Source organism: Musa acuminata, chromosome BXJ2-10 (genome assembly GCF_036884655.1).
Source record: "Musa acuminata AAA Group cultivar baxijiao chromosome BXJ2-10, Cavendish_Baxijiao_AAA, whole genome shotgun sequence".
Classification (NCBI taxonomy): domain Eukaryota; kingdom Viridiplantae; phylum Streptophyta; class Magnoliopsida; order Zingiberales; family Musaceae; genus Musa; species Musa acuminata.
In genome coordinates this window covers 24,363,525-24,384,306 of record NC_088347.1, presented here as the reverse complement: position 1 = coordinate 24,384,306, position 20,782 = coordinate 24,363,525, and the positions used below count along the sequence as shown (strand labels likewise).

The 20,782-nt window shown below is 36.7% G+C and overlaps 3 protein-coding genes across 3 annotated transcripts; 2 read left to right on the top strand and 1 right to left on the bottom strand.

The window, feature by feature from the left end:
• The first annotated feature begins 1,576 nt into the window (after positions 1 to 1,576).
• On the top strand, positions 1,577 to 3,226 carry LOC104000321 (uncharacterized). The gene has a single exon (XM_009422332.3). It carries the CDS (start codon positions 1,588 to 1,590, stop codon positions 2,833 to 2,835), a length of 1,248 nt encoding a protein of 415 aa, XP_009420607.2. The 5' UTR covers positions 1,577 to 1,587; the 3' UTR covers positions 2,836 to 3,226.
• Positions 3,227 to 5,390: 2,164 nt separating this feature from the next.
• Positions 5,391 to 13,928, top strand: LOC135624582 (B2 protein-like). Its single transcript, XM_065128347.1, has 6 exons — positions 5,391 to 5,548; positions 6,913 to 7,523; positions 11,830 to 11,930; positions 12,468 to 12,551; positions 12,638 to 12,748; positions 13,535 to 13,928. The coding sequence occupies exons 2-6, from the start codon at positions 6,929 to 6,931 to the stop codon at positions 13,574 to 13,576; spliced, it is 933 nt and encodes a 310-aa protein (XP_064984419.1). The 5' UTR covers positions 5,391 to 5,548; positions 6,913 to 6,928; the 3' UTR covers positions 13,577 to 13,928.
• A 365-nt stretch (positions 13,929 to 14,293) lies between these two features.
• On the bottom strand, positions 14,294 to 18,594 carry LOC135624581 (polyadenylate-binding protein RBP45-like). The gene is made up of 7 exons (XM_065128346.1): positions 18,029 to 18,594; positions 17,213 to 17,690; positions 15,409 to 15,464; positions 15,203 to 15,333; positions 15,010 to 15,106; positions 14,742 to 14,909; positions 14,294 to 14,614 (listed from the first exon to the last, which is right to left on the bottom strand). Exons 1-7 carry the CDS (start codon positions 18,386 to 18,388, stop codon positions 14,612 to 14,614), a joined length of 1,293 nt encoding a protein of 430 aa, XP_064984418.1. The 5' UTR covers positions 18,389 to 18,594; the 3' UTR covers positions 14,294 to 14,611.
• Positions 18,595 to 20,782: the final 2,188 nt, after the last annotated feature.

Below are 20,782 nucleotides of genomic sequence, written 5' to 3'. Positions count from 1 at the left end.
ACAATTGCATTCAAGATGATGGGACAGGCAACCTGGACTTGTTCATAAAGTTGTTGTGTCTTGTGTGGAGGACATCACATGGCTCCTATTTATTCTGTGGGACACCAAATTTTGATGATATCTACTTGAATCTTTTCCATGTAAGTTATTGAAATCAATGATGCATGAAAAGTAGCAAGACATGGATTTAGTATCTCACTGTCCTTCTCACCTATAGAGGACAAACATTAAATTTGGAGGAGTTGGATGATTTAATTCATGAGGTGGATCAATGGCTTCTGGCAATTCTAGGGTGGTCTCGATTGACATAAAAACATGTTAGCTTCTTCATTAGGAAACAATTGAAGATAATCCATGATAATTAAATTATTGATATTTATTTTTATCAATATAAGATTATAAAATTTTATTTATGTTGGTCGATAGATTATTTTATTATTTTATCTCTGAATATCATAAAAAATAATTTTATTATTAAATCTAGATTCGTCGTAACACATACTTAAATCCCAAGTCACGTAATCTAGATTTTTCCATTGGCTTCAAAATGATTAGTATTTATTTATCAATAAAAAAATTATTTTTTATTAAATTATTGATATTTATTTTATCAATATAAGATTATAAAATTTTATTTATGTTGATCGATAGATTATTTTTATTATTTTATCTCTAAATATCTAATAAAAATAATTTTATTATTGAATCTAGATTCGTCGTAACATATCGGACTTAAATCCCAAGTCACGTAATCTAGATTTTTCGTTTGGCTTCAAAATGATTAGTATTTTTTATTAGTAAATTTTTTTAATAAATTATTAATATTTATTTTATCATTATAAGATTATTTTATTATTTTATCTCTGAATATCATAAAAAATAATTTTATTATTGAATCTAGATTCGTCGTAACACATCATAATCTAGATTTTTCGATTGGCTTCAAAATGATTAGTATTTTTTTATTAGTAAAATATATTCAAATTTACAAAACAATTGGGTGGTAAAAAGGTTATAGTTCTGAGTTGATAAAGAGGTTATTAGTCTTGAATAACTCAATTAATAAGCCAATTAGTGGTAAAGAGGTTATTAGACCATTAGGGTTGAATCAAATTTTCCTCACACAAATGTTGACATAATTACTTGTGGAACAATTACATGTTCTTTTTTGCTTGCATAATGTCACTTTTAACTAAAGTATGTAACAAGAAAATATTAATTATAATTTAGTATCCTCCTTTTGTCGAATTAAATGGATTTCATGAAACGAAAATTACAAAACCAATTTAACATTGTTATATTTAGAATGTTTTTCCAACTACATAGTAATTCATCTCATATATATATTTTTTGAAGGCATTGGATATCTTAGTTAGTAAAGAATTTAACAGATAATAAACTTAATCCCATATAATAATAATAATAATAATAATAATAATAATAAAAATAAAATAAATAAATAAATAAATAATAATAGGTTATGCTCAGCCTCTAAGCCCAAATGGCCCGGCCCAACTAAACCAAACCCAGCTTAAACCATGCATTGGCCGAAGAGCTCTGCCTCCAAATTAGGGTTTCGCTCTCGCCATGAAGCCCCCGATTGCTGAACTCTTCCGCCGCAACCCTCTTGTATTGCTTTTCCATCAATCACTCCGCGCGACCAACTACTACTTCTTGGTACCCCAAAGATCCGATCCTTCCCAGACCCTAACCCTAGCGATGGGGAGCGAGGGGCCTTCGAGGCGGCCGTTTTGCCTACATTGCGACAAGCCCGCCCGCACCTGCCTCTGTTCTCGGTTTCAGTCGCCGCCGCTCGACAACTCGATCGGCGTGACGATCCTTCAGCACAGCTTGGAGAAGAAGCACCCGCTCAATTCGACGCGAGTCGCTAAACTGGGGCTCAGGAACCTGGATGTTGTCCCCGTTACCGATGTTAATTTTCATGCTCAGCTCTTTGTTCGCCCTCTTGAACGCGGTCTGGACTGCCGGGAGGAGCCGGAAGCAGAGGAAAGTTCGGATTTTTCAGTTGCCCCTATGAGTGATTTAGGTCAAGGAGTTGCATATCATGACACCAATGTTAACTGCGGTTGCGGTGCTGCTCATTCAAGTAACCTTCATAATCCATCAAAAATACCCGATGCGTATCCTCCTCTTACGTTCCATAAGCAGAATTCATATTCCTCGTTGTCCGGGTCTGAAAGACTCGATTTTGATCGTCATGGAGACTATCCAATAGATGCAGATGATGTGGTCACAATAACATCGGCTAAATATACAGTAACATGCTCTGGTAGTGATATAAAAATGATAGTTGAGCGTTCTGCCAAACCCAAGATCGATTGGATTTTACAGACTCCGATTGGGAGAGCAGCGATTTCAAATGGGTTTGTGGTTAAGAAGATGCAGAGGAAGGAACTGCAACCCACCAAAGAATTTCAAGATTTTATAGAATTTGAGATCCTGGTGCCCCCAGGAACGGCACTTCTTTTTCCTAGTGATAAAGCTATCTGTACGAAAGCTGTGGAATTTGAGGTGAAGCATTTGGTGGTTTTAGATGGTACATGGCCAAAGGCAAAGAGGATTTACCATGAGAATCCCTGGTTACAGCTTTTACCTCATCTGAAGCTGGATCTAGGAGAGGATAGCTTATATGGTGAGGTGAGGCATCAACCTAAGGCAGGTTGCTTATCTACCATCGAGAGCATTGTTTGTGCCCTGAAGGAATTGGGGGGTGACATGGAGGGGTTGGACAATCTTTTGGATGTTTTTGGGTCCATGATTGGGGACCAAAGGTTCTATAAGGATGAAAAGTTCCGAAAGATGTGTCTTAAATAAATGTATATGATGGTTGCACTTGGTTCTTTTATTTTTTATTGGAACTGAGGAAAAAGTGGAAGAAATGGAAGGTTGAATGATCTTTTGGATTTTTTGGTGATGTATCAAGAGGTGCTTGTACTCTAGGATCAAGTACTTGTCAAAAAAGGACCACTGACTAAGAGAGATCACTTGGTTTGGATTATGTTATTCTTTGATTGTTCAATTGATTTTTGATTATTTGAAGGTGTACCATTAGAGAGATCTTTTAATAGATACAAATATTGATGTATGCTGATCCTTCTTGCTTTGCTGTTTCAAGTAATTGGCTGGTTCAGTTCCGGCTCCAAGCCACACCTATTGTAGCTTAATAAACTAAATGCAATCACTTCTTTTTCCTCTTAGCATCTAACTAACCATGCCACAAGTTCAATGTTAACTTGGCACCATCTAAACTCATGCTATGTGTACTGTTGACCTCTAAATATTTAATTGGTGTCTTTTTTTGTCCTGCACAGTATTGCTTCTGAAGAGCAGCTACATCCGGTACTCTTATTTTAGGTAATTGAGATAATTGACTATCGGGAGCTTGAAATTCACTAAGATTGGTGTGTATGTATGTGTTCTGGTTGGCAACCGTTTTAGGTTATGCTGTAGGATAACATTTTGTTTATGCTTTAACTGGTAATCAGGCAAGTTTAAACCACTATTTCAAATGCCAACTTTTTGTTTCCCCTCTAGAGCTATGATGTCCTAAATTCATTCATTCATGGTGCTGATGTTACTAATTAAATGATGGCTTCTTTTGATATATATTTTCTCTATCATTTGGAACACAATACAAGGATTTCTCGGGCAGGTCTCAGTCTTAAACACTGTGATGTGAGGATTAGTGCTGTATGAGATTTAAGGCCAGCAAAATATAGGAATAGAAAATTTTGCACATTCTCATGGCTTGGATGATGGTAATGTACCTAATGAATTTGGACATGTGTTACTTGTCTTTCATTCTTTCTTTTTCCAGTTTAGGCAGGGGAAATTCTTCTGTTTATGGGGATATTGTGATGTTTATGCAGTCATCCATTCATCAGATGAAGGCCTGAACAAAGCCTAGGTATGACTTGGTGGTTCCTCTGAACACAAACCCTGACTTGTTAAGCCTAAGTTTGAATTCCATTCAGGCATACATTTCATTCAGTTGTAGCCAACAATCAAGTTGCAATTTCAGATTCTCTGTGGACAGAGCTGATATAGTCTGATGAAATTGTCATATCACTATTGTTTGACCTCCATGTTGACAACTCCTATGCCATTCGACTAATAATTCTTGTGATCATGTCTCTCCTATATTAAAGGCTACTAGTTTATTTTATTGAATTTCTACTTTTAAGCTTTAATTTCCTTATGTTTGATATTGTTCTAGATGTTCTGAAAGTTGATGTGCCCAAGCAGAGTATTACTAGATGTAAAAGTGAATAAGCAATATGTAGGCAGTTTTGCTCATCTTGGTTGATCATGCTGCTACCTACTGAATTTCCATTGCTAGATGCTCACATATGGACAAGAAACATTTTTTCTTGAAAATTCTCCAGAGAATTTCTTCAACTTAGGAAAAGAGTGTTGTGTGCTCAGGTTCTGTTATCAATCACACTGGTGAAGGTGACATCCTCTGGTTCTCTGTCATTTGGATCCATTGACATGTGATTTGGGATCCATGTTTTTCTTCAACTTTGGATTCATCAATATCAGACCTCCAACAATATGTTGCAAGTTTTTTTTGTTGATTATGTGGTTCTCACTGTTATTACATGTGAATGTGTTTTGCACATCTCTGGACCTATCATTGGCCACCAGTGCTTTGTGATCTATGTGGCTCCTACTTAGATATACATTTGTACCCTTTATGTACACTACTAGTTTTCATTGGGGTAATCTGGTTTAGATTGGAATACAAAGTCAACTATTATTTTCCATTGACCAAGGTTTTGCAGTTGGTCTGAGGCCAAGAGAAGTGATTGCAGACTTGACTAAATCATGTTCTACACATGATGTATGTACTGCATTTGGACTTGTGTGAAAAGTTCCATTTGAATACATTGGGATGTATCTATCTATACACCATGTAAGGTTTGTCTTTACAAGGATTTACTTAGTGTAAATGAGTCAATGTATTTGTGATTCCTTTAATTAATTACCATCATTTCTGTTTGCTTGCTTTCCAGAGAGAGAAGCTAAAATATGAATTGAAGCATACAAATAAAAATAATACATAGCTATGAGATTAAAAAGCTACTTGTGTCACATATTGAACAATGCATCAATACTTGGTCAATATGTTGAGAAATATGGATCATAATATTTTTGATCCATATTTCTCAACATATTTGAAATATGGATTAATATATGAAGGTTACTTCCCAAACTATTTATATATAAATATAAATATAAATATAAAAAAATAAAAAAATTATATATATATATATATATATATATATATATATATATCGAGGGTAATAGAGTAATATTGAACATGTTGAAGGACATCCAGGTCAAGACATTCTTTCTGCGAGACGAGCATCATCATTTGCCTTTAAAGAAGCGGGTGTTGGTTGGCAGCCTCGCCCTTTCCCCTTCCGCAGTCGATCCCACAAGAAAGGTTAGGGTTCCCAAATTATTACGGATCGATTCCGGTAGAGCGCCCAAACCCAGATCTCGCTGGTCGCGTCGGGTTTAGGTGAGTTTGAGCACGAATTTTGTTGCCCTAGCTGCCATTTCCTTCTGTAAACGAAGGTGATGTTGGTTTCTCGAGCTCGAATCTAGTCGAGATTTGGTCTTTCTTGGTTGGAATGCGTCGGGTTGAGGCGACTTTGAGCGCGGATTTTGTTTCTTTAGCTGTCAGTTCCTTCCGTATCTCGGTATGATGTTGGGTTTCTGGGGCTTGGATGGAGTCGAGATTTGGTCTTTCTTGGATGGAATGCGTCGGGTTGAGGCGACTTTGAGCACGGATTTTGTTTCTTTAGCTGTCATTTCCTTCCGTAACTCGTTATGATGTTGGGTTTTTGGGGCTTGGATTGAGTTGAGATTTGGTCTTTCTTGGTTGGAATGCGTCGGGTTGAGGCGACTTTGAGCACGGATTTTGTTTCTTTAGCTGTCATTTCCTTCCGTAACTCGTTATGATGTTGGGTTTTTGGGGCTTGGATTGAGTTGAGATTTGGTCTTTCTTGGTTGGAATGCGTCGGGTTGAGGCGACTTTGAGGACGGATTTTGTTGTTTTATATGTCATTTCTTCCGGTAACTCGTTATGATGTTGGATTTTCGAGCTTCGATTTGGTCGGTCGTTCTTGGTTGGGATGCGTGAGGTTGAGGTGAGTTCGAGAACGAATTTTGTTTCTCTACCTGCCATTTCCTTATGTGACTCGTATGATGTTGGATTTCTTGATCTCGAATTCGGTCGAAGATTTAGTCTTTCTTGGTTGGAATTTTCTCCCGTCTCTTGCCAAATCCTTTCTTTGCAGTCGAGATAAATCATTGTGGATGGGGGCCTTCTGTTTCTTCTTCTTTGTTTCTTGTTTTCGAGTTTTGCTGTTGAGGAAGTTAGTATGTCGGTGATTACACATGCACTTCTTGGTGAAGTCTTTCTGATCTAAATATCATTGTCCTCTTGCCTAATCAAAAAGTCGGCCATTTTGTCTATGTTTCTGCATTGAAAAAATATCCCTTTATCTGTGAATTATTCATTAATCTTTTGGGTGCTCAAGCTAAAGCAGTGTGTAGAAGGCTCTGGGTGGTTAAAAGTCAGATCTTGTTAATAATAGGTTATGTTTAAGCTCAAAAGTTCCTCTAATCTTTTGTGAGTAGTTTTTTCAGTGCTTAGATCTATGGGCTGAAAATAACTTTGAGCTTTCCGTAAAATTTCCTTTTTTGTGGAGAATCTTGTTAAAAAATGATGGTCAATTAAGGACTAATGCTAGCATGCATAGGGGTAACAAGCTGGTTTACATAATTTAATAAAATTCCATTTCTTTATAGTTTTGAATGTATAGGAGATTAAATTACTCATCCTTTTTTAGTTTTAATTATTCTTTTTGCTGTAAACAGTTACGTTTTTGGAAAGATGGATGGCCTTTGGAAATTGGGGGACGAATTCCGAGGTCAAACAAAGATCTCAGAGGACCATCAGTGGTCTGTTATGACATCCAAACTGGCTGAACTGACAAGGTCGAAAGTTGACCGTAGGAATAACCTGGATTATCCAAGGAACATCATTGAAGCTAAACCATATGACAAGGTTGGGTTTCAGGAAGATAACAAATTTGAGAATCTCAATCTTGGTCTTATGAACCTGGATGTCAAGATGAATGATGCTTCGGTCAAGAGTCTCTTCCATGGTGCTTTTAGCATGAGCAATGCTTATCAGAAAATCAACTCTAATGATGTCAACAGTTTCAAGTTGGGCACTGCAATCAACAAGTATGCTAAGAACTCTAGCAACAAAGATGTCAACAATTACAATAAGAGTGATGGAAACAGCAATAACAATAACAACAGCAGCAACGGTAATAACAATAATAACAACAACAATGTTGTTGACAAGAGGTTTAAGACATTGCCGTCAACTGAGATGCTCCCAAGAAATGAGATTCTTGGTGGTTATATATTTGTTTGTAACAATGACACCATGCAGGAAGATCTCAAGCGGCAACTATTTGGTATGATCTTTGTACATAACTATATATAAATTTTGTTTTTTATTGTTATTTGATATGAGGAACAGTTTTCATGATAATGTATCCACCTGACAATCTGGCATACGGCTCAACTGATTTTTTTTTGCATGAATGATTTATGGAAAATTGGCTATTTTGTGTAACCAATTCTCAGTGTAACGTCCAACTGGGATGGAGTTTTTGGTTGAAGTTATAATTTTGATGGAGGGCCAGAGTAATCATGTGATTCTATATTAGCCATTGAGAACCACTAAATCCAAATATGTTGTCCAACTTCCTATTTTTGAGAGTCAGGATGTTGCATGATCAAGGATGCTGATGTTCTACTCTGATTTTACGTCCAACTGGGATGGAGTTTTTGGTTGAAGTTATAATTTTGATGGAGGGCTAGAGTAATCATGTGATTCTATATTAGCCATTGAGAACCACTAAATCCAAATATGTTGCTCAAGTAAGGATCACCTGATGGGATAGCTAAAATTCTGTACAAAGAGCACTTCCAGCTGATATTAAATGATTGCGTAGGTGAAAATTAAGCATGTGCTTAACTTAGATAATCATTTATTCTTACTAAGAGAGGGAATCAACAACCTGCTTGTTTTCCCTTTCTTTGTTTGTTGATATGCTTTAATTAAAAACATGTTGTACTTTGTATTACTTCTCTCGTGCTCCTCATTGTCTTTCTCACATGCGTCTTTGTTTCGTTTTCGATTTGGTCTCTAAAATTTTATTGTATGTTGCTCTATTAATTATTGATATCTTCGATAAATTTAGTTTTAGTTTAATACCATCAGTTATAAGTGGATAAATTTTTTTTATGGAAGATTAGTATATACCATTATGCTAAATGATTACTCTGGCCTGCTTTGGTTAGTATATATATTTGGTGTTAGAGTAACCATTATTCCAAAACATAAATTTTATATATATATATATATATATATCCTGCTTTTTGGTTAGTATTTTGCTGATTAGTATGCTGATATTCTGGTCTGGTCTGGTCTAGACTCTAGTCTTTACTTTTTGTGCATTTCCTTATGAACAAAGTTTCGTGGTTCGGTTAGTAGGCTTTTGGCTCACTTTTATTATGACAACGGTTAGACTGGTGACATAATAGGCGATCTTGCTCTTCTTGTTTTAATTATCAGATATATATATATATATATATATATATATATATATATATATATATATATATAGTATTAGGATATAGTATTAGGATATTTTTTAGCTCGAGGTTAAAGGATTATAAATCTAATGGTGTAGTTGGATAGTTGGACAAGGAGTGTGTTCACCTAACATAAAGGATCGCTTGATAATTTGAGGACATGCTTAGCAATAGAAGGTTGGTTATTTTCACTGGAAGAGAGCCTTATACCTCATTTAATCTTTTCTCCCTTTTATATTTTTTATTTATCATTCATCTTTCTTCTTTAACTCAGTGATTTAAAAAGCGTTAGGCGCTAAAAGGCACCAAGGTCCAAAAACGCCTGAGGCGTTAGGTGCTCGCCCGAGCGAAACGAGACACTAAAATATAAAAATATATAATATAATTAATAAATATAATTATTTAAATAAAAAAATGTTATTAAATTAAGAAAATCTAAAGTATAAAATCACAATGTCACATTAATAAACAGTCTCAAAATTTAAAACAATAAAATTTTACATCAAAGTCATTCATTATAATCAATATTATCGTCATTTTCATACGAATCATCTTCATTGAATTCGTCATCTTCCTTTTGTCTTTTCTCTTCATCAAAATATGTTTCATTCTCTATGTCTTCAATAATAGCAGGAGCCTTGATGTTTTTACACTCATTTTTTTTTTTGTCATCTATCTTGTATATGTTTGTAATTTTTCAATACCTGAAGCTCTTGTCACATCTCCCTATGTCAATCTATCATCTTCAAATACAAGCTCGTCTATAGCATCTTGCAAGTTAGCACCTATTTTTCTCACCAACCACTCATTTGAATCATCAATATCTTGTAATAAGATAGAATCAATTCTATTTTGCAAATAATTACGAGCCTTCAAAGCTTGATTATACTTTATGTAAATAAGATCGTGTAATCGTTGATGTCCCAATCGATTTCTTTTTTTTGAGTAAATTTGTTATGTCATATAATTTAAAAATATATTAATATATTTATCTAAATGAATAAATTAATTGAAACGAAAATATTTTGTGATCCTTACATGCTCAAAGATACTCCGATTTTGCTCACAACTCGAAGCACTACATGTCAAACTAAATACTTTGATAGTAAATTGCTGTAAGTTCGAGGTGGAATTTCCAAAAAGACTCCACCATTCAGTTGCAAAATTTATGTTATTATTAACAATAACATAGTAACATATTATATATGAAATTAATTATATCAAATTATTAATACCTGAAGACGTAATTGTCCTGAATTGAACTGCCATCGGAATTCCAAAAAGACCTTCGGTATTTTTATATAGAGATAATTCATGAATAATCTTATTTTGCACCTTAAGGCTTAGAACTAATCTTGCAACGCATTGATATAACCCATTCAAAACTTCTGTATCAAACCCAATAGATTTAATCTTATAAAAGAATTCAATGTTCAAATAATATCCTATTGCATGTAAGGGACGATGAAGTTGATAATTCCATCTTTCGTCAATGATTGTAAAAATTTTCTCATATTTTTTTTATTTTCATTGAAAGACCTTTTAATTGCCTCATTTATTTTATCCATAACCTCATAAATATATCCCATTGTAAGTTTATTTTTATTATCCATCAATCGAAAGACTCGAACAAGAGGGCTCATGACCTTTAATATATAAACTATATGATTCCAAAAGGATGACATTAAGATGATATCAGTAGCCTTCTTGCCTTTTGTTTCTTTTGCCCATTTGTTTGTCACCCATTTCTCAGAGATAAACATGTTTCTCATATTATGTTTTTGACGATACACTCTGTAATGTCAAGAATGACGTAGCAAATCGGGTGGCACCATATCTCACTAATTCTTTGTTGCTTGTGAATTCTCTCATCATATCCAAAGTTCCAATATGATTATAAAAAAATTCAATAACAAAAATTATCTTTTCTAAGGTTTTCTTGATGTCTGAGATCTTTCAAATATCTTTCAACATTAAATCAAAACAATGTGCCGCACATGGAGTCCAATATAAGTGTTGTCTTTTTGTTTCAAGTAATTTACCTGAGATAAAGGATAACAAAAATGATAAGACTTAAGAGTTTAACACATTTAATTGAAGATAAAATAATTTAAAAAAAATCAAAAAAAGAATAGTACCAGTTAATACATAGTTGCTTCCATTGTTGGTTATGATTTGAACGACATTTTGTTCTCCAATTTCTTCCACGAACTTATCAAGTAAATCATATATCTTGTCTCCAGATTTTACAAAAGATGAAGCATCTATTGATTTCACAAACATAGTCTCTAAAGAACAATTAACCATAAAATTAATTATACTCATGCGTCTCCTGTCAGTCCAAGCATCTAACATGATAGAGCAACCATATGTTGCCCATGATTCTTTATGACTTTTTAGTAAGTTATTTGTATAATTCAATTCTTTTGCAACAATGAAACTCACATCTCATAGTAACTTGGAGGTTTCGGTCGCTTGGTTTTAACCCGGGCGCTCGCCCGAGCGCTCAGGCGACGCCTCTTTGAAGTGCGTTGCCTGGAAATGAAACGAGGTGCTCGGGCCTCACCTCGTCTCGCCCGAGCGCCTATTGAAATCGCTGTTTTAACTCATCATTTTATTGTCCCAACCATTCATGTACAACATTTCTATCTTTCATAAGTTACATACTAAATTGATGGAGTCTATGCATTCTCCTAAGCTTTCATAGTCAGTCTTGATAGAACACTTCTTGATAAGTAGTAGTCAATAGAAGTTACATGACTATATTTTCAATAATTTGCTTTCAAAGGGTTTAATTCCAGTAAAAAAATCTCATATCTGTTGAAGGCTTTTAAGCGTTATGGTTATTTCTACATGTACTTAGAGAACCTTCATATGTTGGTGAGTTGGTAGTTTTGGAAGTGCTTACCATCTGTTATGTTGCTTCCACTGTCATGAATATTCCTTTTTTATGCTTGTTATTCGTGTATGCTGGATGCTGAGAGAATGTTCCTTTTTTATGCTTGTTATTCGTGTTTAGCTCTTTTCATGTCAGCATTTTGTATGATTAGTATATTATCTATCAATTAATTGTCATGGAAGTTGCTAAACTTATGTAGCTGCTTACAATCTCATCTGCAGGTTTGCCTCCCAGGTATCGTGATTCTGTCCGTGCCATTACTCCAGGTTTACCCCTCTTCCTGTACAACTACACAACTCATCAGCTGCATGGGATATTTGAGGTTTGCATATTTCTCAAATTACTTGATTCCATACTGTAAATTGAGAATGTATGTTTGCTTTTCTTTTTCTTTAAGACCTATCCATTTCCAAAATCAGCATGTTAAATTCCAATGGTTGATATTGATGTATGAACTTACAACATGTAGGTTTTAGTAGAGAATTATTAGTTAACATTTGTGTGAGATTCATGTTGTAGGATTTATAAATCCTGATTCCTTGATACAACATCGGCAACCTCCTGTGAGATGCTTGGACTTGATAAATGCTATGTAAATCTTCCACTACATTTCTGTTTAAATGAGTTGATATGGATATTTTTCCAGTTCAAAACTAGTTCATGTTTTTGAGTTATTGAGACCTGCCCACATACTATGCCATTTATTTAAAGAGCATTTTGAGGTTGAGTTGAATGTATTTTACTAGATATAAGTGTGATCATATCATGTATGCTTGCACCTTATGCTCTGCCTACAATGTTGAAATTCATGTGATCTTGTTGTTTCTTTTGTTCCTCTTATCTAACTACTTTTTCTTAGGCTGCTAGCTTTGGTGGTTCTAACATTGACCCAACAGCCTGGGAAGATAAGAAGTGCAAAGGCGAGTCCAGGTTTCCTGCACAGGTAATAAAATTGGGGTTTGAACTTACATCATTAGAGCTCCATCACTCCTTCCTAATTTTTTCTTTATATTTGGTGAAAAATGTTAGGTGAGGATCCGTGTTAGAAAGCTTTGTAAGCCTCTTGAAGAAGATGCATTTAGGCCAGTTTTGCATCATTATGATGGTCCAAAATTTCGTCTTGAACTCTCCATATCAGAGGTATATTTGCTTCATCTTTTCTTTGTGGCTCTTTATACATTATGCTTCCGACCTTAAATTTTGTCGACGTAGAAAAGAAGATTTTTACTTGTTCACATAAGATGCCCCCTCTGTTTGTCTTTCAAGTATATTCTTGCTAGGAGGGCTAGCGAGTGTTGTGGGAAAACAGATTTCAAACAAGGGTTTAGTTGGGACCCTGGCTCACAGAAACTCTCATATTAACAATTTGTTGAAGTTCACAACTCATTATATGCGAATAGGGATACGTTGGGACCCTGGGCTCACAGAAACTCTCATATTAACAATTTGTTGAAGTTCACAACTCATTATATGCGAATAGGGATACGTTGGGATCCTGGCTCATAGAAACTCGCATGTAAACAGTTTGTTGAAGTTTACAACTCATTAAACAAAGTCAAAACAGAGATTTCCACAATTGATTTATTCACAGACATAATGTGCATAGGAACGTATAGAGTACAAAACTCTCTATTAGTTCAACGAACACAATTTGCACAGGAATGTATAGAGAAGAGTACATAGTGACCCACCCATTCTATTTTCTTTGCTTCTGTGCTCTTGGGGTACCATTTGCACTTGCATAGTTGAAATTGTTCTATATATGTTTGAGCTGAATCTAACAGTCAAAAGGATAAATTACTCATAGAAAGATGATGTTGAAGAAGGTTCATTTCCTGTTCTTGTGATGTTCTTTCTTGTGCAGCATTGCAAATTATGTTATGTGATCACTGATGATGTTGTTTTTCTGCTTCATGTGCTCATCAGACCTTGCAGCTGCTAGACTTGTGCGAGAAAGAGGGCATGTGAGGGCTCTAATAAAATAAATGTGGCACGTAAAACATTTGCGTGCGTTTTGAAGGCTCTATAGCTTTTGGACAAATCTACTACCCACCCTAAGGTTGCTCGCCCGCGCCCACAAGAAGGATGTTGGTGTTTTGTGGGTGGCCCTCGTTTTGGCTTATATCCCAGAGTTGAGGATCAAGAAATGTAATCCACCCCTATCATAATGCCCCCTTTTGTGGGACAAAACAATGGTTTCGAGTCTCTCGTGTGGTCAAACGTGATTAGCTGTCGTGTGAATTGTCCTGTGTTCCAGATGTATGCTCTTTGTAACACTAAAATAATAGCGGCGCATATGCCGTCAGTTTTCGTTCCTGAATGATGGGGGTGCCAATTTACCGTTTGAAAGTTTTGGGGTTGCCAACCAATTTAATTGACCCAAATCTTGTTCTTTCAGAAAGAGAACTTAGAGCTAACGTTTTTTTTAAATCGACGTCATCAAAATCTGTCGATCGCACTACAACAATATCGATATATCATATCTCTGAAAGCAGCATTTTTTATTGAATGCCACCGTTTAGTTAGTTCTAAATCACAATTTATTTCAGATACAAAAATGACATTCACGAGCTCATGACATCCAAACGAGAGCAAAGTACCAATCGGACGGGCCAAGCAACACTAAAGCGTGCAAAATTATATTATGCTCATAAAACACTGAAGCATCCAAACGAAAGCAAAAAATTCAGCATAAAACAATTAGATTAGGCAAAACTAAGAGAGTGAAAACAGTTGAACACAATCGTGCATAATAATAGCAAAACACAATCTCAACCCAAACACATCATCATAGCGTGCAAAAGTGCAGTTCCTAAGGGGTTCACATACATGTAACCAAAGAGAAACCAAGAGCGAGTCTATTGGTCTTATGACATCCAGGTGAAGGCTGCCCCCTTTCCAACAGACGTACAACAACCAAAGCATTATTATATGCTCCCAGCAACTATTGGTATTTGTATGTGGATATAGTAGCATTCACCACACCTCGTCAGGAGTGCAAAATTACTGCAATGACATACAACATTTTAAGTACAACTTCCAACCTCAAAACTATTTTACGAGAAATATTAACCGTGCTGATGCCTCCGACACTATTGTCCAAATTAAAATACGCATCACCAACAAGCCTTACCTGAGGTGGTGGTTGTGCCTGCTGCTGCGGCTGCTGATAGTTCCCATATCCTGGATATGTTGCATATGCATACATATTAGGATCCTGAGGCGGAGCATATCCATAGGTATCATAACTTTGGGTGTAACCATAGAAGCTACCATTCCACTGGTTGGGATCTTGTTGTGGCTGATTAAGAACACAAAAAAAAGGATATGTTGATGATTCCCTGGCCATAAAAGAACAGAAGAAACAAGCTCTGGCTAGGAAGGTGAACGACATATTCAACCTGTTTGTTTGCAGGACTGCGACCCCATGAAAGCCGGATGCTTTGACCACCCAACAAGGTCCCATTTAACATCCTTAAAGCCTCCTCAGCACTGGCCCTGAGAAAAATCATTAAAAAGATATGTAAAAGAAAATTCATCAAATCTCACTGTACTTTACCCATTTGATTGAGTAATTTTCAAACATGAGCTAACCTGTTAGCGAACTGAACAAATCCACAACGCTTGCCTACAGGTATCTTTACATAGACTATTTCCCCATATGCGCTAAACACTTGGCGCAAATGATCATCCGTAATATTTGGATCCAGTCCACCCACAAATATCTGGAAGCCAGATTCTATATTTCAGAAACATATTTTTACACTGCTCACAAGTAGGAAGCTAAACGAAGTACCCACCGTTGTATTATTTGGATCAGACTCAGACTCGTCACCCTGTCCAGTCTGAAAGGAAGCTGCAAACAAACAACCCAGGCAACATCATCAAATTGATATCAGTCGTAGAGCCCTCTATTGATAAAGAATGAATATTCATATAAAAATATTAAAGAAAAATAAAATATATTCCAAAAGCTTTATTTTTGCAATTTACAAATTTACATATTTGCAAAAGTAGCCTAAGCAATGGTCAGACTAATAAGCATACCTTTTGCAACTTATTATAATATGTAGAAAGGTCTTAATAGAAGAGAATAAATGTGCTGAGACTGTTGTAAACTACCCACAAGTAAAATGTTTACAATGCCATGCTGAAAACATAATAATCACTTTAGACATTGATTGCTGTGACAGTTCACTAGATGTGGTCAAATGAGCAAAACCAAGAAATTTATGCTGCATAAAAAAGAGAATAAAAGGGATTGTTTGTGATACAAAATCACAACTCCTTACGTCAAGAATGACCATGAATTGGATTGATGCCTCAATCAAAACGGACCAGTTATGTTCATATTGAATAATATAGTATAAGAAAAATATGAATCACATATTTAAGCAAAGAATAGAAGTAAAATAGCAAATATATAGAACAGTTAATGGTAGTAAATATTTCTCACTAGAAGTGGCAATTTCAGTTCCCAATAACTACTATCAACTGAAAGGCAGATGCTCAGTAACTCTTCAATCTTTGATGGTAAGTCAAGAATCCAACTCAAATGCAGCTACTCAATAACTCTTCAAACTTCAATATATAAATTAAAACTCAACATAGCTTGAGAAAATATCAGCAATATTGAACCAAGGCCATCCATAAAGCTTAACATCAGGATCATATGACAATTCCCAAAAAAAGAAATAATGTAACAATAAAGAAACTTGTTACCCAACCCAGATAGAACAAAGGATACCACATCCAGCAATAAGATACTGACCAGAATCATATATTTCAGCACCTTGAAGAATGCAATTAATCAAAGAGAACTGCTAATAACTTCCACAACAATTTAGAATGGAAGGTGAATACCAACTAAAAAGCTGAAGACAGTGAATACATTGGTGTATGATTTTGCAGAAAGAATAAAGAATGAAACAAAAAATATTGATCTAACAGATGCTTATAGCAGCAATTCTTTAAAGTTTCCAATGAAAGTACCGAAAGAAAATTGAAAACGATGGTACTATAAATCAACCTACGGGTGCGAAATGCAAGAAGCTCAAGGAATTATACTGAAAAAAGCAAGCAAGCAAGGAATTATAAGGTAAAATGTAGCAAAGAATGCCACAAACAAGGACTAAGAACCAAATTATTATGCAATCAAAACACTGACCTAACCGGGGCCACCACTACAGGAGATATGCATCTCAGCTGAAGTCAAGTCCAAGCCCTAAATGAAGATAGCATGGCATCCTGCTTCGAGACAACATGAGTTTCTATAAGTGTTTTTCGCTAGAAACTATGTTTAAATGAGCCCAATTTCACAAAGGAAAGTGCTGGAAGGAAATGAGGTTGCACATCAATCGAAGCAATGCCGCTTATCTTCAAGAGTAAGATGGGGAAATGAAATTACTAAGGATAACATTTAGCTGATTCCTCATCTGCCACACTAAGCATTCAGCTGATCTAAATAAAAAAAATCTACATATGCAACTAATTAATGAAGAGGCAACTTAAGCTACATGATCCTCTACAGAATTCTCCTGTATGAGCAGTGCACAGAAAAAACATATAATATAAAAATCACAGGAACATAACACAGTTATATACCATTTGCGGAATACTGTTGTTGGGTACCCAAGCTCTTCTTATTAGCAGCTGCACCAATCCGCATGGGTCTTGTTGAACAGTAAACTCCATTCATCTCGGTCATTGCTCTTGTTTGTTCATTTAAATCTCCAAATTTGACAAATCCATAGCCTTTGGAGCGCCCAGTCAGTCTATCAGTGACAACTTTGGCACCCTTAACTGAGGTGTAATGGCTCTTGAATGTCTCTTGCAACAAATAATCAGTAACATCTGCTGCCAAGTCTCCAACAAAAATCGTATAATCAGCACCATCACCATGTTTCTCACCTGCCCCACATGTTGCCCAGTTCATTCTGAAAGCTTGTTCAGAGTTAGGCATAATTTGACCATTATATGTTTGAAGAATTCGATCAGCAGCCACACGTGATACAAACTCAATAAAACCATAACCCTCTGATTGCCCGGTCTGCTTGTTGCGGATAACCTTAACTGAAACTACCTGCACCATTAAAAACACCACATTATATCGCTACAGACACATAAGAACTAGATTAGGACGCATGTCCAGTTCATAAACTAAACAGAAAGAATGTTAAGGACTTACAGGAGGAAAAAGCATGATAACTAGACATAAACTTAAACTCTAATGTTGTCAAAACACGAAATATCAGAGGATAGGTATTTGGCATGCTTCTAAACATATGGTTCGCTAAATTTGATATTAAAGATTCTATAAACATCAAAGAAATCAACAAGAAAGCAGAACACAACGAAAAAATACTATAAAGCCAGAGAAATCAAGATATATATAAACTTATGCAAAGGGGGAGGGAGGACCTCCCCAGTATGCACAAAGCAGCTGTACAGATAGTTCTCGTCCATCCAGTACTGCAGATCGCCAACCCAAAGCGTACGGATCTCATCAGACGACGCCGGCTGTGGCGCCATGGGCGGAGCCGGGGCGGGCGGCGGAACCTGGTACTGCATCTGGGGCGGCGGCACCGGAGCCGGGGCCTGATACTGCGGCTGGGGCTGCGGCACGAGCTGGGGGACAGGCGGCGGAACCTGGGAGGGTTGCTGGTTCCACATAGGCGGCGCAGGGGGGGCCTGGTAGTACTGCGGCTGCGGCGGCATCATGTTCCACTGCTGCGGCTGCTGCTCCATCGGCGGCGGCGCCATCGGAGGAGGCTGCATCATTCTGAAATCAAAGAAGATGACAGATCTCGAAACCTAAGCACTGAAATCGGACGAAAGAAGGGTAGAAAGCGATGGGCTACGATCGAAGCACTAGAGATTTGGGATTCGGATAAATCTTGGCCCTAAAAGATTCGGAGGCGCAAGACGAGGGATGGGTCGGAGAAACCCTAACCCTAAAAATAGAGAGGACCAGAAGAGAAAGGACGCGACGGAAGAGCAATCATATAAAACCAACAGGCGCTAGTTTTCCTCCTCGAAATTGGTTACCCACTTTCGTACCTGGTTCATGCCAGTAGAGATGGTTCTTCGCGGGACCCAGATTAACAACAAAGGTATCTTTTATGGGTTAACGAACCCCGTAAAGGGAAGTAGTTTCGCGGACGAAAGGGTGAGAGCCGCGACGATATTATTGGCGGGGTGTGGGCGCACGGCGGACTGATCGTGTGAGCGTCCGCACATTAGAAGCGTGCGCCACCGGCCCCTGAGATGGGCCGGGCCTCCAGTAGCACGAAAATTGATGCTAATGGGCCCTCCAAATACTTTTCCTCTGCAATTTGATTTGATTTCACCTGTGTTATTTCCTCGATCATATATTTCTGTCTACGTGAAAGAAAAACTAAGTTAAATTGCTTATCTATTGTAGAACAATATTGGTGGAGAAACACATTCGTGATGTGCTGATGAACTGATTACATACAGTTCTCAGACCAAATGGAGATCATAGTTGCTTTTGCTTCAAATGAGTAGAGTACCAAAAATATAAGACTGTTTTCTGAAAGTTGATATAGGCAACTGTTTATGATATACTGGATAGATATTATCTTTGAGGAGAAAACATGTCAATAAGCATGTCAGATTTGCTGAAGGTATGATAGATACAGAGCCCAAACAAAGAAAGGAGAAAGAAAGAACCAAAGAAGAACAGAGAAGAGAGAGAGTAAGGGAGGAGGAAACAGAAACTATAGTCACAAAGCTTTCCACTGGAACAAAGATCTATTAAGCATCTAATGACAATGTCACTGATGACTTCAATTTTCATGACAAAATGGATTTAAGGAGCTTACAATCTTCTTTGAAGTTGCGGTTATCTCTCATTCTAAGAGAATTCTCTTTGTTATTTCATCTCTTGGATCTCTACACAACAAGTTCAAAAGAAGTAGCAGCTATCTAAAATGCCCACTGAGTAACAAGAAAAAGATTCAGATGCCTAAATCGCTTTACGACCTGCCGGTAGACGCATCTTCTAGCTCTGGAGAAAGGAACTCTCAGTCTTTTCAGCTTGAGGCCGATCTTTCTCTTCGATCTGCACGCTCTAAGCCTTGAAGATGATCTCCTCTGTCGAGTGTCAGCTTCTTCCAGTGTTCTGTATATGAGGAACCTTGCTTTCAGGTGTTGCCTTTCCTCTGGGTCTTCCTTGTCAACCCTTGAGTAAGAGCAATGTGACCTCAGGAACCCCATTTGAGTCTTAGAATTGTGAACAGGGTTGTGGGCTTATTTATACAGAGAAGCATAAATCTCATCGAGCTGTCTTCAATAGTTTATGTTATCAGGAATGGAAATTGTGAAGGCTCGGGGGAGCTTCCTGTGTTCTGCACATAATCTTCATCTCAGGAACTGGGAAATGTAAGCTTTGATGATGATGATGATTTACCTCTTGTCAGATCTAAAATTCTTTTTATATATATAATTTTTGTTCCTGAGTAAAAACATGTAATAGTCCAAAAGAAAACAGATGTGACGAAGACATGCAATCATGTGCCAACAAATTCACAGGAAGTCCACCAAGTGATGAATAGTTTCTGGGCAGCATTCCTTGAAACATGACTTCATTTGGAGGTGGGTCACCTTGTTCTTCACAACCTAATCACATCTATCTGGAACTGTCCATGACTTTGTCAGGAGACAGTTCACTGCTACACTAGCAATCTTCAAACTGGCATGACCACCTTCTAGGCATGGAGACAACAACACCAAAATATGTTGAATGTTCAGTGGCACAGAATTCATTTCTTCAGCAAATCGCCGATTAGGATTTTGATGGAGCAGGCTGATTTATCTTGGCAAAATTTTATCTCTTGGAAGTTGTGGGGTTTGAAGTTGTATTTGATAAGCTAATTTGTTTGTTTTGATGGTTTGCTTCTCTTCATTCATTCAATCTTTATCTGAAGAGGTTTGATGTGCTACATGTGATTCAATGAGCAGCTCATGTATTGGCAACTTTATTTATCTGAAGAGGTTCTATCTATCCTTATTGGCAACTTCTGTAGGTAGACAAGTGAAGCTAATAAGATCATGTAAAATTCAGGAGCATAATCTTATGATGCCATTAGAGTCATGCCGAAAACCTGAAACCAGATGTTCTTTATCTATATAAAGCAAACGGCAGCCATCATC

Bases quoted from the DNA above. Each gene is read 5' to 3' on its own strand.
- LOC135624581 (XM_065128346.1), bottom strand. From the start codon at position 18,388: ATGATGCAGCCTCCTCCGATGGCGCCGCCGCCGATGGAGCAGCAGCCG. The intron at 17,691-18,028 runs GTCCTCCCTCCC...TTAATGGTGCAG, and splicing joins GCTTTGTGCATACTGGGGAG to GTAGTTTCAGTTAAGGTTAT. The intron at 14,910-15,009 runs GTTGAATATGTC...GTTCTTAATCAG, and splicing joins GCAGTCCTGCAAACAAACAG to CCACAACAAGATCCCAACCA.
- LOC135624582 (XM_065128347.1), top strand. From the start codon at position 6,929: ATGGATGGCCTTTGGAAATTGGGGGACGAATTCCGAGGTCAAACAAAG. The intron at 11,931-12,467 runs GTTTGCATATTT...ACTTTTTCTTAG, and splicing joins AGCTGCATGGGATATTTGAG to GCTGCTAGCTTTGGTGGTTC. The intron at 12,749-13,534 runs GTATATTTGCTT...TGTGCTCATCAG, and splicing joins TTGAACTCTCCATATCAGAG to ACCTTGCAGCTGCTAGACTT.
- LOC104000321 (XM_009422332.3), top strand. From the start codon at position 1,588: ATGAAGCCCCCGATTGCTGAACTCTTCCGCCGCAACCCTCTTGTATTG.